The sequence below is a fragment of the Leptodactylus fuscus genome, chromosome 9, assembly GCF_031893055.1.
Source record: "Leptodactylus fuscus isolate aLepFus1 chromosome 9, aLepFus1.hap2, whole genome shotgun sequence".
In the NCBI taxonomy this organism is placed as follows: Eukaryota; Metazoa; Chordata; class Amphibia; order Anura; family Leptodactylidae; genus Leptodactylus; species Leptodactylus fuscus.
The window spans coordinates 6,379,418-6,394,551 of NC_134273.1; the positions used below are offsets into that span (position 1 = coordinate 6,379,418).

The 15,134-nt window shown below is 39.9% G+C and overlaps 1 protein-coding gene across 1 annotated transcript in view; it reads left to right on the plus strand.

Moving 5' to 3' along the window:
- Window positions 1-15,134, plus strand: part of FGGY (FGGY carbohydrate kinase domain containing) — a 115,876-nt gene that overhangs the window by 81,646 nt on the left and 19,096 nt on the right. The window contains exons 11-14 of the mRNA XM_075287782.1: window positions 2,991-3,138; window positions 3,689-3,763; window positions 4,443-4,563; window positions 6,422-6,516. Coding sequence (XP_075143883.1) covers window positions 2,991-3,138; window positions 3,689-3,763; window positions 4,443-4,563; window positions 6,422-6,516 — 439 coding nt within the window. The remainder of the gene's footprint in view (window positions 1-2,990; window positions 3,139-3,688; window positions 3,764-4,442; window positions 4,564-6,421; window positions 6,517-15,134) is intronic.

Consider the following 15,134-nt stretch of genomic DNA (forward strand, 5'->3'; position numbering starts at 1 on the left):
TGTTATGGAGCACTGTGTTGGCATTGTTATAGGGCACTGTGTTGGCATTGTTATGGGGCAATGTGTTGACGTTGTTATGGAGCACTGTGTTGGCATTGTTATGGAGCACTGTGTTGGCATTGTTATAGGGCACTGTGTTGGCATTGTTATGGAGCACTGTGTTGGCATTGTTATAGGGCACTGTGTTGGCATTGTTATGGAGCACTGTGTTGGCATTGTTATAGGGCACTGTGTTGGCATTGTTATGGAGCACTGTGTTGGCATTGTTATAGGGCACTGTGTTGGCATTGTTATGGAGCACTGTGTTGGCATTGTTATGGAGCACTGTGTTGGCATTGTTATAGGGCACTGTGTTGGCATTGTTATGGAGCATTGTGTTGGCATTGTTATGGAGCACTGTGTTGGCATTGTTATAGGGCACTGTGTTGGCATTGTTATGGAGCACTGTGTTGGCATTGTTATGGAGCACTGTGTTGGCATTGTTATGGAGCACTGTGTTGGCATTGTTATAGGGCACTGTGTTGGCATTGTTATGGAGCACTGTGTTGGCATTGTTATGGAGCACTGTGTTGGCATTGTTATGGAGCACTGTGTTGGCATTGTTATGGAGCACTGTGTTGCGTCCTGTATGTGCTATGGTTGGCATTGAAGGTACTTAGGCTGGCACTGTTAAGGGGAAACAGGCTGATAAAGTGATGATTCAGAGGGGCATTGTTATGGGGGTTAGAGTAGTAATGAGGTGTGTGCTGTTATGGGGGGGCTTAGACTTGTACTATTAGGATGAATATGTTCAGGGGCAACTTCATGGCATTGTTGTGGGACATTTGTGTTAGCACTGCTATGGTCACACTGGGGTTGGCATTGCTATAGGGGGGGCATAGACTGGTACTGCTAGGATACAACAGGCTGATAATATCATGGATGCAGAGTGGAATAGTTATGGGGATTGTGTTGTGAATACAATGGCTGGCATTGTGGTTGGCACTGGTATGGAGGCACTGTAGCTGGGACTGTTATGGGGTTCCTCAGGCTGGTTCTGGGCAGTGGGTATGTGGATGTCAGCCTTCTACATACAAAACTAACAGAGAGGAAATGTGGTGACGCTACAGTGTCAGTCTTTACTGTCATACTGGCATTCTATTCATAAACCAATGTCTCAGGCTTCCCACAGCTTCTAAATTATTACCATCCTATCTATATAAATAATAATAATACTCAAATAGAATTTATGAATCCAAATGGCTAAAAGAGAAACCGACGCGTGACGGACGCTGAAAAAATAAATTACAGAAAAAAAAAAGTTACGGAAAAGTTTAAAGTTTTAAATTACAAGTTGGTTCCAGAAAGGCAAACACTGGGAATGATGTGAGGGGCGATGTGAATTCATTACTGTAATGTCTTCCAAGTGTGGCGCGCTCTGGATGATCTGCTCTGATCGGCCGCACATGTTACCGCCTAATTGGAAAAACATGGCGGTAAATGAGCGAATTCTAAGAGCAAATATACAGGGCTGGGGGAGGTCAGAGGGGTAGAACAGATGCCAGGAGCCCCCGGGGGTTCATTAGTGTGTGGCTGTGTATACAAGGGCGCTAAATGAATATTACCACGTACCTTAAATGAGACAGCCGACAATCAATCCTCACTATGGAGAACTCCGACAACCCTGGGAGAACCCCCAGGAAATGCACCCCACGAATCTCCTCTGTGGTGAGGCTACAACGCCCAGCGGGCCATGGCAGTGCCAGCTTCAGTTACCCCATAACAGTGTCAGTCTCAGCAACGACTACCTATGCCAACCCCAGGGCTCCACAATAATCCTGACACCTGCAGCAAAACATTGCCCCATAACTGTGCCCCATAACTGTGCCCATAACAGTGCCAGCCTATATTACCCCATAACAGTGTCAGTCTCAGCAGCCACTAACTATGCCAGCCGCAGGACTTCATAACAATCCTGGCACCTGCACCAAAATAATGCCAACCCAGTGCCCCATAACAGTACCAGCCTGTATTACCCCATAACTGTGCCAACCCAGTGCCCCATAATAGTGCCATCCTGTATTACCCCATAACTGTGCCAGCCCCAGGGCTTCATTACAATCCTGACACCTGGCAGCAAAATAATGCCAACCCAGTGGCCCATAACAGTGCCATCTCATTGGCTTATAACAATGCCACCAATGGTCACAGTTCCCCTATAGCAGAGTATAGTAGAGTACAACAGTGTATAGCAGCATACAGTAGTGCATATCAGTATATAGCAGTGTATATCAGTATAAAGCAGTATATAGTAGATATAGTAGTGTATAGCAACATATAACAGTGTATAGCAGTATATAGGAGTATATAGCAGTGTACAACAGTATAAAGCAGTATATACCAGTGTATAGCAGTATATTGCAGTGCACAGCAGTGTATGGCAGTGTATAATAGTGTACAGCAGTATATGGCAGTATATTTCATTATATAGCAGTGTATAGCAGTATATAGCAGTGTATATCAGAATATACCAGTGTATAGCAGTTTATAGCAGTGTAGAGAAGTATATAGCAGTGTACAGCAGTGTATAGCAGTGTATAGCAGTATATAGCAGTGTATATTAGTATACAGCAGCATATAGCAGCGTATAACAGTATATAGCAGTGTATATCAGTATATACCAGTGTATAGCAGTATATGGCAGTGTATATCAGTATATACCAGTGTATAGCAGTATAGAGAAGTATATAGCAGTATATAGCAGTGTATATCAGTATATAGCAGTGTATATTAGTATACAGCAGTATATAGCAGTGTATAACAGTATATAGCAGCTACTGTAACTTCTCTCCATAGTTTCTATAGTCTTTGATGACTTTCTAGACTTTTACTGATTTTTCGCTGATTTGGCGTTCGCCATCGTATAATTACCTCTGATTGGCGACTTTTTCCTTCCCATATGTGTAAATATTTACCTTCCGTACAATAATTCCCCTTTCTCTCGCTCTCAGGGGCCAGCACCTGTACGCATACTTAAATGATCACTTGGACCAAATCCGGGTGTCACGGCCGCACGACTTTTTGACTACTGATTTGCATGTCTGGCCGGATTTTCATGGAAACCGATCGCCCCTGGCTGACCTCACCCTGAAAGGGATGGTAAATAATAAGAGCTGGGATCAGATATATACACTACAGAGACACCTGTAGATTCAGCCACAGGTCTGATACACAGCTCCAAACCCTCTGCATAGACATAGATGATACAATTCTGTCTGCCAGAAGTCACCACTAGGGGGAGCTGGACTGGACTGGAATCATATTCACCAGAACTGAACTATACGCCAGCTAGGGGCAGCATTGGCACAAGTGGCATAAAAAGGGGAAACTCTTTTGCCCCATAATACAGGTAATGCCTGAGCTCCCTCTAGTGGTGGCTACAAGAGACAGAATTTTATCCTTTTTATGCAGTGGATTTGCCAACTTGGTACATCTGAGCCTCTATGTGACGTATAGAAGATATGAATTGGTCTGTGAAATAATTGTGTAGAACTTTCAGTCAATAAATAGTTAAATATGTAGTAAATGATAAAATAGACACAATATATAAGAGAATACAGATATAGATTTCAGACTACCGCAGGCTCCCAATAGACAATGAAGTAAGAATTGCTTTGACTCCTGGTCACACTGATCTCTATCCTCGCAGGTTGTCGGGTTGACTCTGTCCAAGGGTCTGGATGATCTGGCTCTGCTGTACTTGGCAACGGTGCAGAGTATTGCGGTGAGATGACAGGCGGAATAGCAGGAGGGTTTTCTTCCATGTAATCAGATGGATATCAATCTCATTGTGTATCCATGAAAAGTGATACAATGTATACATATACAATATACTGATATAATGTATACTGGTATGATGTATACTGCTATAATATACTGAGATAATACAAAAAGATACAATATACTGATACTATATATATATATATATATATATATATATATATATATATATATATATATATCTACAATACACTGATACAATGTATATTGATATAATGTATACTGGTACAATATATATGGATACAATGTATACATCTATTATATACTGATACCATACATACTAATACGATGTATAGATACAATGTATACAGCTACAATATACTGATACAATGTATAGAACTACAATATACTGATACCATATACGAATACAATGTATACATCTACAATATACTGATACCATACATACTGATACGATGTATTGATACAATGTATACTAGTACAATATACTGTACATTGCTACATTGTATACTGATAAGATGTACTCTATACTGGTTCGATTCATGCCAATACAATTTGTATACCGGTACAATATATACAATTCTGATGTATTTGGGTACAATGTATACTTATACATTATGTTCCTAGCCCCCTCACACCGCTCCATTTTCCTCTTGCTTTTATAGTTGGGCACCAGACACATTTTGGAAACGATGAAATCCTCTGGTCACAACATCAGCAGCCTCTTCTTATGTGGGGGGCTCAGTAAGAACCCCCTCTTTGTGCAGATGCATGCTGACATTACAGGTAAGACATTGCACTGAAGGAAATTCAACTGGACAATCCAATAACAGAAATATAAAAGCATTATTACATTGTACTCTCTAGTCACTGCCAAAGCTGCATTCAGATTTCTCCGGGTTCCCTGTTATTAGAGTGCAGGGCCCGAGGATTTTAGAGGTAAATGACATTTAAAGGATTTGTACGAGATAAGAAAGACATGGCCGCTCTCTTACAGACATGTCCTTGCTATTCATTCCAATGAGCTGCAGTACCAGACACAGCCTGTAAGTAAGGGAGGCGCAGCAGCCATATTCCTTCTCTATACAATTTCCCCCTTATAAGTTGTGTTATCTGCTCGGCACGTGTCACCATCTGCAGGAATCTGCTGCGTCCGCTGGAATTTACTCAGTGATATGGAAAGTATTTTGCTTGTTGCTGGGATATCTGGATCCAACATTGGAGGACCCGGCCAGCGACGGCCCCAGGACGGGGAATCCCTTGTTTTTGTGGAGTTATCAGCAGCGAATGTTTCTCTCTGGTTTCTATTACCGGTTACTACAACGTTTACCCCTTACCATGGAGACCTCAGAAGTTTCCTGCCGCAGATACATTGTATGTTCTGTCTCTGGCTGCAACAAGAAGCTTTTCTGGAGAAACACCCTGAAGATTTTCCAGCTCGTTCCCCCCCCCCCCCCCCCCCCCCCCCCCGTCCACAGGAGACACGTCCGGGCTCAGGGCTCGGGGCGCAGACACACGTGGCGGCTCATATTTTTTTAATTGTCTGATTAGTTCATTTTATTAATTGCATCTTTATCTGGAGGGATTTTTTTTGCTTCCTGTATTTTTCATGGGGCAGTTTTTGGATTTGACCCCTCGACTCGGATCAGTGAATAGAATCCAAAGGGGAAATTCTCCAATGCACAATGTAACCGCGCAGATGGCGAATGGTGAACGGATTTATCATTGTCTCGCAATACGTCGCATTCTTAGACTATTCTGGGACTAACTCCACTCGTCCTATTAGTCAGTTTAGTTTAGGCCAGAAAAATGCACCAAAAATTAAACTTAGGCCACGCCCCATCCCCATAAAGCCAACCCCCTTATACTAAGCCACATCCCCTTTCATACAAGTCATGAAAGTGTCTAAAACACTGGATCAATGCAGCGCGCAGCAGGTTCTGAATTCTGACACTTGATAAATCTCCCCGACATGTTTCAGTGTCTCATAATTTTCAAGGTCTCTGCTTGTTGTCAGTGACTAGAACATTCATTGTTTCCACTGGTGTCACTTGTATCTCCTGGGCCCCGAATGTTGGGTTTGTTACATTGTGTTCTTCCAAGTAACCAGAAATGTCTCTGCTGTACTGGACTCCAGGCTGATAGCGCGGACCTAGACTGATACATTGTAACAAACAGTATCTACAGTACAAACATGTACACAAAATAAGCAGCATATTGTCCTAAGTAACTATAACACATGTCATGCCAGTGCAGCCGAATAGTAAGACTGTTGTCCTACACACCAGTCCGAACGTCATGTCTAGGATTGAGCGATCGTGTTCGGAAAAGATCGGAAGAAGTAGATGGAGGCGGTGCCGGAGAGTTCTCTCGCAGCATTGGAGATGCCCCCAGTGCTGTGAGAGAACTCATTTGCATAGAGAAGAAAACAAGGATTTCTATCAAACGGCGGCGCAAAGAAGACATCGAAAGGTAGGAGATGAAGAGACTTTCTTAAGGCTACTCCTACGTGTTAGTCAGAAAAAAATTTCTTTTAATGGTAGGATCCCTTTAAGGTGATTTCATTGCTTAATAACAAATCCCCATACACAAATATCCTACACAATAATCTGCAGAATTACTAATGTGTGTCTACCCCGTACAGGTCTGCCAGTGGTCTTATCCAAAGAAGTAGAGTCAGTTCTTGTAGGAGCCGCTATCCTGGGAGCCTGCGCATCCGGGGATTTCACCTCCATTACAGTAAGTGAAGGCTTCCTAATAAATAGATTGCCATTCTGATTGTAACAGGTCCTGTAGTTGTGTTATCCACCAGCAGAATAGTGAGCGCAGCTCTGGAGTATAATACAGGATAAGTAATGTAATGTATGTACACAGTGACTGTACCAGCAGAATAGTGAGCGCAGCTCTGGAGTATAATACAGGATAAGTAATGTAATGTATGTACACAGTGACTGTACCAGCAGAATAGTGAGCGCAGCTCTGGAGTATAATACAGGATAAGTAATGTAATGTATGTACACAGTGACTGTACCAGCAGAATAGTGAGTGCAGCTCTGGAGTATAATACAGGATAAGTAATGTAATGTATGTACACAGTGACTGTACCAGCAGAATAGTGAGCGCAGCTCTGGAGTATAATACAGGATAAGTAATGTAATGTATGTACACAGTGACTGTACCAGCAGAATAGTGAGTGCAGCTCTGGAGTATAATACAGGATCAGTAATGTAATGTATGTACACAGTGACTGTACCAGCAGAATAGTGAGCGCAGCTCTGGAGTATAATACAGGATAAGTAATGTAATGTATGTACACAGTGACTGTACCAGCAGAATAGTGAGCGCAGCTCTGGAGTATAATACAGGATAAGTAATGTAATGTATGTACACAGTGACTGTACCAGCAGAATAGTGAGCGCAGCTCTGGAGTATAATACAGGATAAGTAATGTAATGTATGTACACAGTGACTGCACCAGCAGAATAGTGAGCGCAGCTCTGGAGTATAATACAGGATAAGTAATGTAATGTATGTATACAGTGACTGCACCAGCAGAATAGTGAGCGCAGCTCTGGAGTATAATACAGGATAAGTAATGTAATGTATGTACACAGTGACTGTACCAGCAGAATAGTGAGCGCAGCGCTGGAGTATAATACAGGATAAGTAATGTAATGTATGTACACAGTGACTGTACCAGCAGAATAGTGAGCGCAGCTCTGGAGTATAATACAGGATAAGTAATGTAATGTATGTACACAGTGACTGCACCAGCAGAATAGTGAGCGCAGCTCTGGAGTATAATACAGGATAAGTAATGTAATGTATGTACACAGTGACTGTACCAGCAGAATAGTGAGCGCAGCTCTGGAGTATAATATAGGATAAGTAATGTAATGTATGTACACAGTGACTGTACCAGCAGAATAGTGAGCGCAGCGCTGGAGTATAATACAGGATAAGTAATGTAATGTATGTACACAGTGACTGCACCAGCAGAATAGTGAGCGCAGCTCTGGAGTATAATACAGGATAAGTAATGTAATGTATGTACACAGTGACTGCACCAGCAGAATAGTGAGCGCAGCTCTGGAGTATAATACAGGATAAGTAATGTAATGTATGTACACAGTGACTGCACCAGCAGAATAGTGAGCGCAGCTCTGGAGTATAATACAGGATAAGTAATGTAATGTATGTACACAGTGACTGCACCAGCAGAATAGTGAGCGCAGCTCTGGAGTATAATACAGGATAAGTAATGTAATGTATGTACACAGTGACTGCACCAGCAGAATAGTGAGCGCAGCTCTGGAGTATAATACAGGATAAGTAATGTAATGTATGTACACAGTGACTGCGCCAGCAGTATAGTGAGCGCAGCTCTGGAGTATAATACAGGATAAGTAATGTAATGTATGTACACAGTGACTGTACCAGCAGAATAGTGAGCGCAGCTCTGGAGTATAATACAGGATAAGTAATGTAATGTATGTACACAGTGACTGTACCAGCAGAATAGTGAGCGCAGCTCTGGAGTATAATACAGGATAAGTAATGTAATGTATGTACACAGTGACTGCACCAGCAGAATAGTGAGCGCAGCTCTGGAGTATAATACAGGATAAGTAATGTCATGTATGTACACAGGTGCGGTTACCCAGATTGGGGCCTATTGTGTGTAGGCCTCATTTCTGGGTGTTGTATGATCCCTGTGTATTTCCATGTTGCGGGGGTTGCTTTAGGTTAGACATCTGGTTCTGGGTATATCCTGTAATGTGACCGCTGAGAACCTTCCTCTGTGTTTTTCTTCTATGATTTGTTTATATGCAGTTTTTTTTCCTACTCTGAGGTTTCTGTACAGATTTTTCTTCGCTCTCCTGCCCGTTTCTCTAGTATATCAGAGCCGCTCTGCGGTGTGTAAACATCTGCAGGAACTTTCTGTAACATAAATGCTCAGATATAAAAATAAATTGGTGGTTAATGCCGAGTAAATAAAACTTCATTATACAATTTATAAAATTGGTTCACAAATTTGAATCTTACAATCTGTAGGAGTCTGATAACACTGTTCATCCTGAGCCTCCAGGTTCATGAGTATAATGCCAAAACTGCCTCAAAGACTGACACTCAGTAGTAATACATATTATTTTCAGTCTGTAATATCGCTATAATAATTTCCAGTATTTGGGGAGTGTTGCACTCCTGGAGGTATCAGGTAATTCTGCAGAGGGTTCTCAGCCCTGACTGGAGCCATAATGTGTTTTCCCTCCATGTTTATGTAGCGTTGCGGTGCGTGCACCTGTTTCATTTCCCCAGGACATTGCTGCACAGATCGCGGACTCTGTAAATCACGCGCGGCAGGCAGTGTTAGGTGTTATTAACAGCAACCTGAACAGTCGTCTATTAATCCTCCCCAGCTGCCCCGAACAACTACTGAACTATGTGGGGAGGGGGGTCCAGGGGTCGCCCCTTCAGCATTAAACGGTTCTGTATCTTAATATTTCTCTGGGCTTTTATCCTCTGGCTACACCGTATTGTACAACTCAGTCACACCATGTGACCAGTCAATGTTATAGAGATTGGGGCCCCAGTACACAGGACACTTGGGGCCCCTATTCTCCTTTTTACCATTCACACTCCAGGAGTCTGACCCAGACTAGAAGAAGGGGTAAAGGTAAGATGTGACATCATCTATTATGAGTAGCGGATGTAGTGATGGATCAGTGGTGTTATCTATAGAGGTGTTATCTTCTATTGTAACCCTGTCTGTGATGTAAATGAGGTGAGACCTGCAAAGTAAACCTCTATGGAATTGATAAGCGTCAGTCTCTTAAGTTGCAAGACACGGCCTGGAATATAAAAGGATAGCATGGAAACTTTTAAATACAAATTATCAAAAAACCATAAGTGCTCGCTTTATAAAGCCGGCCAGTTTCTCGTGACACATTCCCTTTAAATCTCCCTAGATGTGACAAAGCGGCCTCTGAGCAGAGACGCCGTGTCCTCCTGAGCCGTGTGATTGGAGATGTTCCATAACAGAGTAGTTGTAAAGTGATCCTGACAGTGGAATAACCCTTTAAGTCAATAGCACTAGCCGAGCGGGGGTTGTTTTTGTTTTTTTAAGGCCAACCACAGTGTTTTTGGAGAGGAGCGTCCCGGAGACTCTTTCCATGTGAGCAGGTCTACATCAGTTAAATGAATTAGAGCCCATGATGGTTCCTTCCACTGACTCACAGGGGGGACACTTGTGATTCGGCTCAGGTTGTGTTGTATACATTAGTAGCGGGTGGAAAATGGAAAGGAGAAGCGGAGTAACGTGGTTTATAGTCCGTGCATCATCTGTTTTTGTAGCCCTTTAAAAATGTTGTCATTTTTGGGGTGGACGATGGTTCAGAATTATAATGAAAGGAGCACAGGGTTGCACTGGCCCATTAGAGTACCAGAGGGTCCCCACATGTTGTACTGTTACAGGGGTCTTCCTATGGGGCTACGAAACCTCATGTAGTACTGAGTGTATCTAGTGACAGTATAGGCTGACACATAACATTGGGTGTCAGTTCTAAGCTTATCAGTTTACATGTGGAGTCAATCAGAATGAGATTTTTCAATGAACAGCCCTAGAGGAAAGTAGGCTGGCTCCTCAGGGGCGGAGCTCAAGGGAAACACAGTAGCAATTGGGTCTATAGTCTCTATTTAATTCATATATACATGGAATATAGCTTGGTGGTATTTGGGTCTCTATGTACATGGAATCTAAATAGGCATTTCCCTGCAGTGGCCACTACAGGAGAGATGTGGTACTGCATGGTGTATATGCAAATAATTGGGCAACCATGTAATATATGGTCATGCTGATACCTCCAGAGCAGGAGGTGTTTCTTACAGCCGCTCGTCACCCTAATAGAGGTAAGACACCCCATTATGACAGGCACTATGGACTGCACGTGACCTAACAATGCCTTTAGTCCAAAGTTAGAAATGGGCAAAGAAGGGGTTAAATTCAAACAATATTTCATACTCTCCTGTCCTACGTTCTACCATCACAAAGGCAACCCCTGCAGTTATGACGTACCAATCCACTTATACGCCAGCGCGGAGCGGAGCGCTAGAACAGAAGACCATCGGCAAAGACCGGGGAACAGCAGCTGGAATAGGGCAGGTGGGTATGTCTTAGGTTTTATGTTAACCCTTCTCTGCCTTTCTTTAATTTTTGTGCAAGGGCCAGAAAACAAAAATTTGTCTTTGACATTGGCCCCAAAGAACGTAGCGTTGGTAAAATTAAGGGCCGGGGGCTGATGTGACTGCCCAGCGCTGCAGAGGAGGGTGGTGCTATATAAGCAACAAAATAATGGCCCCCCTGGTGTAATATCATCTCCGCAGACTCTCTGATTCATACCTTTAATCAAGGTTACATTGTGACTAATGGATGACGAGTCGCCCAGAAGCTGCGTGTGGCCCCGGGATACACTTTATCCAGATATCTGAGTATATAATTAGTCTTATTGCACGAGCGTCTTCTCATAATTACTGTGAAAATAGAACAAATTGTGATGTACCCGGGGATCGGCCATGAGCTCATTAACCCCTAATTCTGACACCATGCCTATGTATAGCAGGGATTCATTAGGAATACAGCACACAATGTTTTATGATGTCAGATTGATTGCCGGGGATCTAGAAAATAAATGCAAAGTTTCAAGGAGACTCGAAGACACTAAAGACACAAAGAGAGAGACAATGTATAAAATGACAGAATTCTTTGCTGCCTGCACCTCTGGACTTACAGTTTTAGGAATTGCAGGAAATTTGGGGCAGCTCAGTGGTTGGCGTGGTTGGTTTGCAGCAAGTTCTCGGTTTGGATAGTGTTTTCAGGTGCCACAATGTGCACCAATCACTACAAACCCAATGTTGTAGAAGGCTGCCTTCTCCTTAACAGTGTGCCTGAGCGATATAGCACCTAAGTCCTGCAAAGGTGTTTCACCATGTCTGTTTTAGCAGGACTTGACCTCTGCTTGTATGTTCCTGTTCCACTTGTCTTGACCTCTGCCCCATTGCTTTTTCGAGTCTGTGCTGCCTGCCCTGACCCTGCCATAAACGCTACCTGGATCTCTATTATGCACACACTCTGCCTACCCTGATCTTATGTTGGTGATATGTTAATTGTAAAAAATAAACAGCAATACCAAACTGTAGACTTTTCATAAAAACTACTCTTTTTAGTTTCTGTAGTACACACTATGACCACTAGGTGGAGGAGGAATCAAAACAACTCATAGTACTAGACTCTTAAATGTTGTGAGCTATTTTAGGGCACATTGGATATACACTGAATTATCATGGGCTGTTTCAGACTCCTATTGGTTTCAGTATTTTTATTTCTTCAGCTTATTAAGAAAGAGCCAATTACTATAAATCCTACATATGGCCTCAGGACGTGATATTGCATATCATATGTTTGTGGTAGTTTATCATGTACTGCTGAGTTTCACAATGACTCTGGCGTAACACGTAATTAATCAGATCGGTTGCAAAATATCTTCATTACTTTTGCAACTGGAATAGATTAAGTACAATCCAAGCTGCAACAAAGAAATGTCACAAGTTCAGATGTGACCAAAATATTATCTGTGTATTTATTATACCTTTAGAGATAAAGCAAAGTATTATCTAATGAAGGACAAATATATAATACTGCCCCTATGTACAAGAATATAACTACTATAATACTGCTCCTATGTACAAGAATATAACTACTATAATACTGCTCCTACGTACAAGAATATAACTACTATAATACTGCTCCTATGTACAAGAATATAACTACTATAATACTACTCCTATGTACAAGAATATAACTACTATAATACTACTCCTATGTACAAGAATATAACTACTATAATACTACCTCCTATGTACAAGAATATAACTACTATAATACTACTCCTATGTACAAGAATATAACTACTATAATACTGCTCCTATGTACAAGAATATAACTACTATAATACTACTCCTATGTACAAGAATATAACTACTATAATACTGCTGCTATGTACAAGAATATAACTACTATAATACTACTCCTATGTACAAGAATATAACTACTATAATACTACTCCTATGTACAAGAATATAACTACTATAATACTACTCCTATGTACAAGAATATAACTACTATAATACTACTCCTATGTACAAGAATATAACTACTATAATACTACTCCTATGTACAAGAATATAACTACTATAATACTGCTGCTATGTACAAGAATATAACTACTATAATACTACTCCTATGTACAAGAATATAACTACTATAATACTGCTGCTATGTACAAGAATATAACTACTATAATACTACCTCCTATGTACAAGAATATAACTACTATAATACTGCTCCTATGTACAGGAATATAACTACTATAATACTACTCCTATGTACAAGTATATAACTACTATAATACTACTCCTATGTACAAGAATATAACTACTATAATACTACTCCTATGTACAAGTATATAACTATTATAATACTACTCCTATATACAAGAATATAACTACTATAATACTGCTCCTATGTACAAGAATATAACTACTATAATACTGCCCCTATGTACAAGAATATAACTACTATAATACTACTCTTATGTACAAGAATATAACTACTATAATACTACTCCTATATACAAGAATATAACTACTATAATACTACTCTTATGTACAAGAATATAACTACTATAATACTACTCCTATATACAAGAATATAACTACTATAATACTCCCCCTATGTACAAGAATATAACTACTATAATACTACTCTTATGTACAAGAATATAACTACTATAATACTGCTCCTATGTACAAGAATATAACTACTATAATACTACTCTTATGTACAAGAATATAACTACTATAATACTACTCCTATGTACAAGAATATAACTACTATAATACTACCTCCTATGTACAAGAATATAACTACTATAATACTGCTCCTATGTACAAGAATATAACTACTATAATACTCCCCCTATGTACAAGAATATAACTACTATAATACTGCTCCTATGTACAGGAATATAACTACTATAATACTACCTCCTATGTACAAGAATATAACTACTATAATACTGCTCCTATGTACAAGAATATAACTACTATAATACTGCTCCTATGTACAAGAATATAACTACTATAATACTGCTCCTATGTACAAGAATATAACTACTATAATACTACTCCTATGTACAAGAATATAGCTACTATAATACTACTCCTATGTACAAGAATATAACTACTATAATACTGCCCCCTATATACAAGAATATAACTACTATAATACTGCTCCTATGTACAAGAATATAACTACTATAATACTGCCCCCTATATACAAGAATATAACTACTATAATACTGCTCCTATGTACAAGAATATAACTACTATAATACTACTCCTATATACAAGAATATAACTACTATAATACTGCCCCCTATATACAAGAATATAACTACTATAATACTGCTCCTATGTACAAGAATATAACTACTATAATACTACTCCTATGTACAAGAATATAACTACTATGATACTACTCCTATGTACAAGAATATAACTACTATAATACTGCTCCTATGTACAAGAATATAACTACTATAATACTACTCCTATGTACAAGAATATAACTACTATAATACTACTCCTATATACAAGAATATAACTACTATAATACTGCCCCCTATATACAAGAATATAACTACTATAATACTGCTCCTATGTACAAGAATATAACTACTATAATACTACTCCTATGTACAAGAATATAACTACTATGATACTACTCCTATGTACAAGAATATAACTACTATAATACTGCTCCTATGTACAAGAATATAACTGCTATAATACTACTCCTATGTACAAGAATATAACTACTATAATACTACTCCTATGTACAAGAATATAACTACTATAATACTACTCCTATGTACAAGAATATAACTACTATAATACTACTCCTATGTACAAGAATATAACTGCTATAATACTACTCCTATGTACAAGAATATAACTACTATAATACTGCTCCTATGTACAAGAATATAACTGCTATAATACTACTCCTATATACAAGAATATAACTACTATAATACTGCCCCCTATATACAAGAATATAACTGCTATAATACTACTCCTATATACAAGAATATAACTACTATAATACTGCCCCCTATATACAAGAATATAACTACTATAATACTACTCCTATGTACAAGAATATAACTACTATAATACTGCTCCCATGTACAAGAATATAACTACTATAATACTACTCCTATGTACAAGAATATAACTAC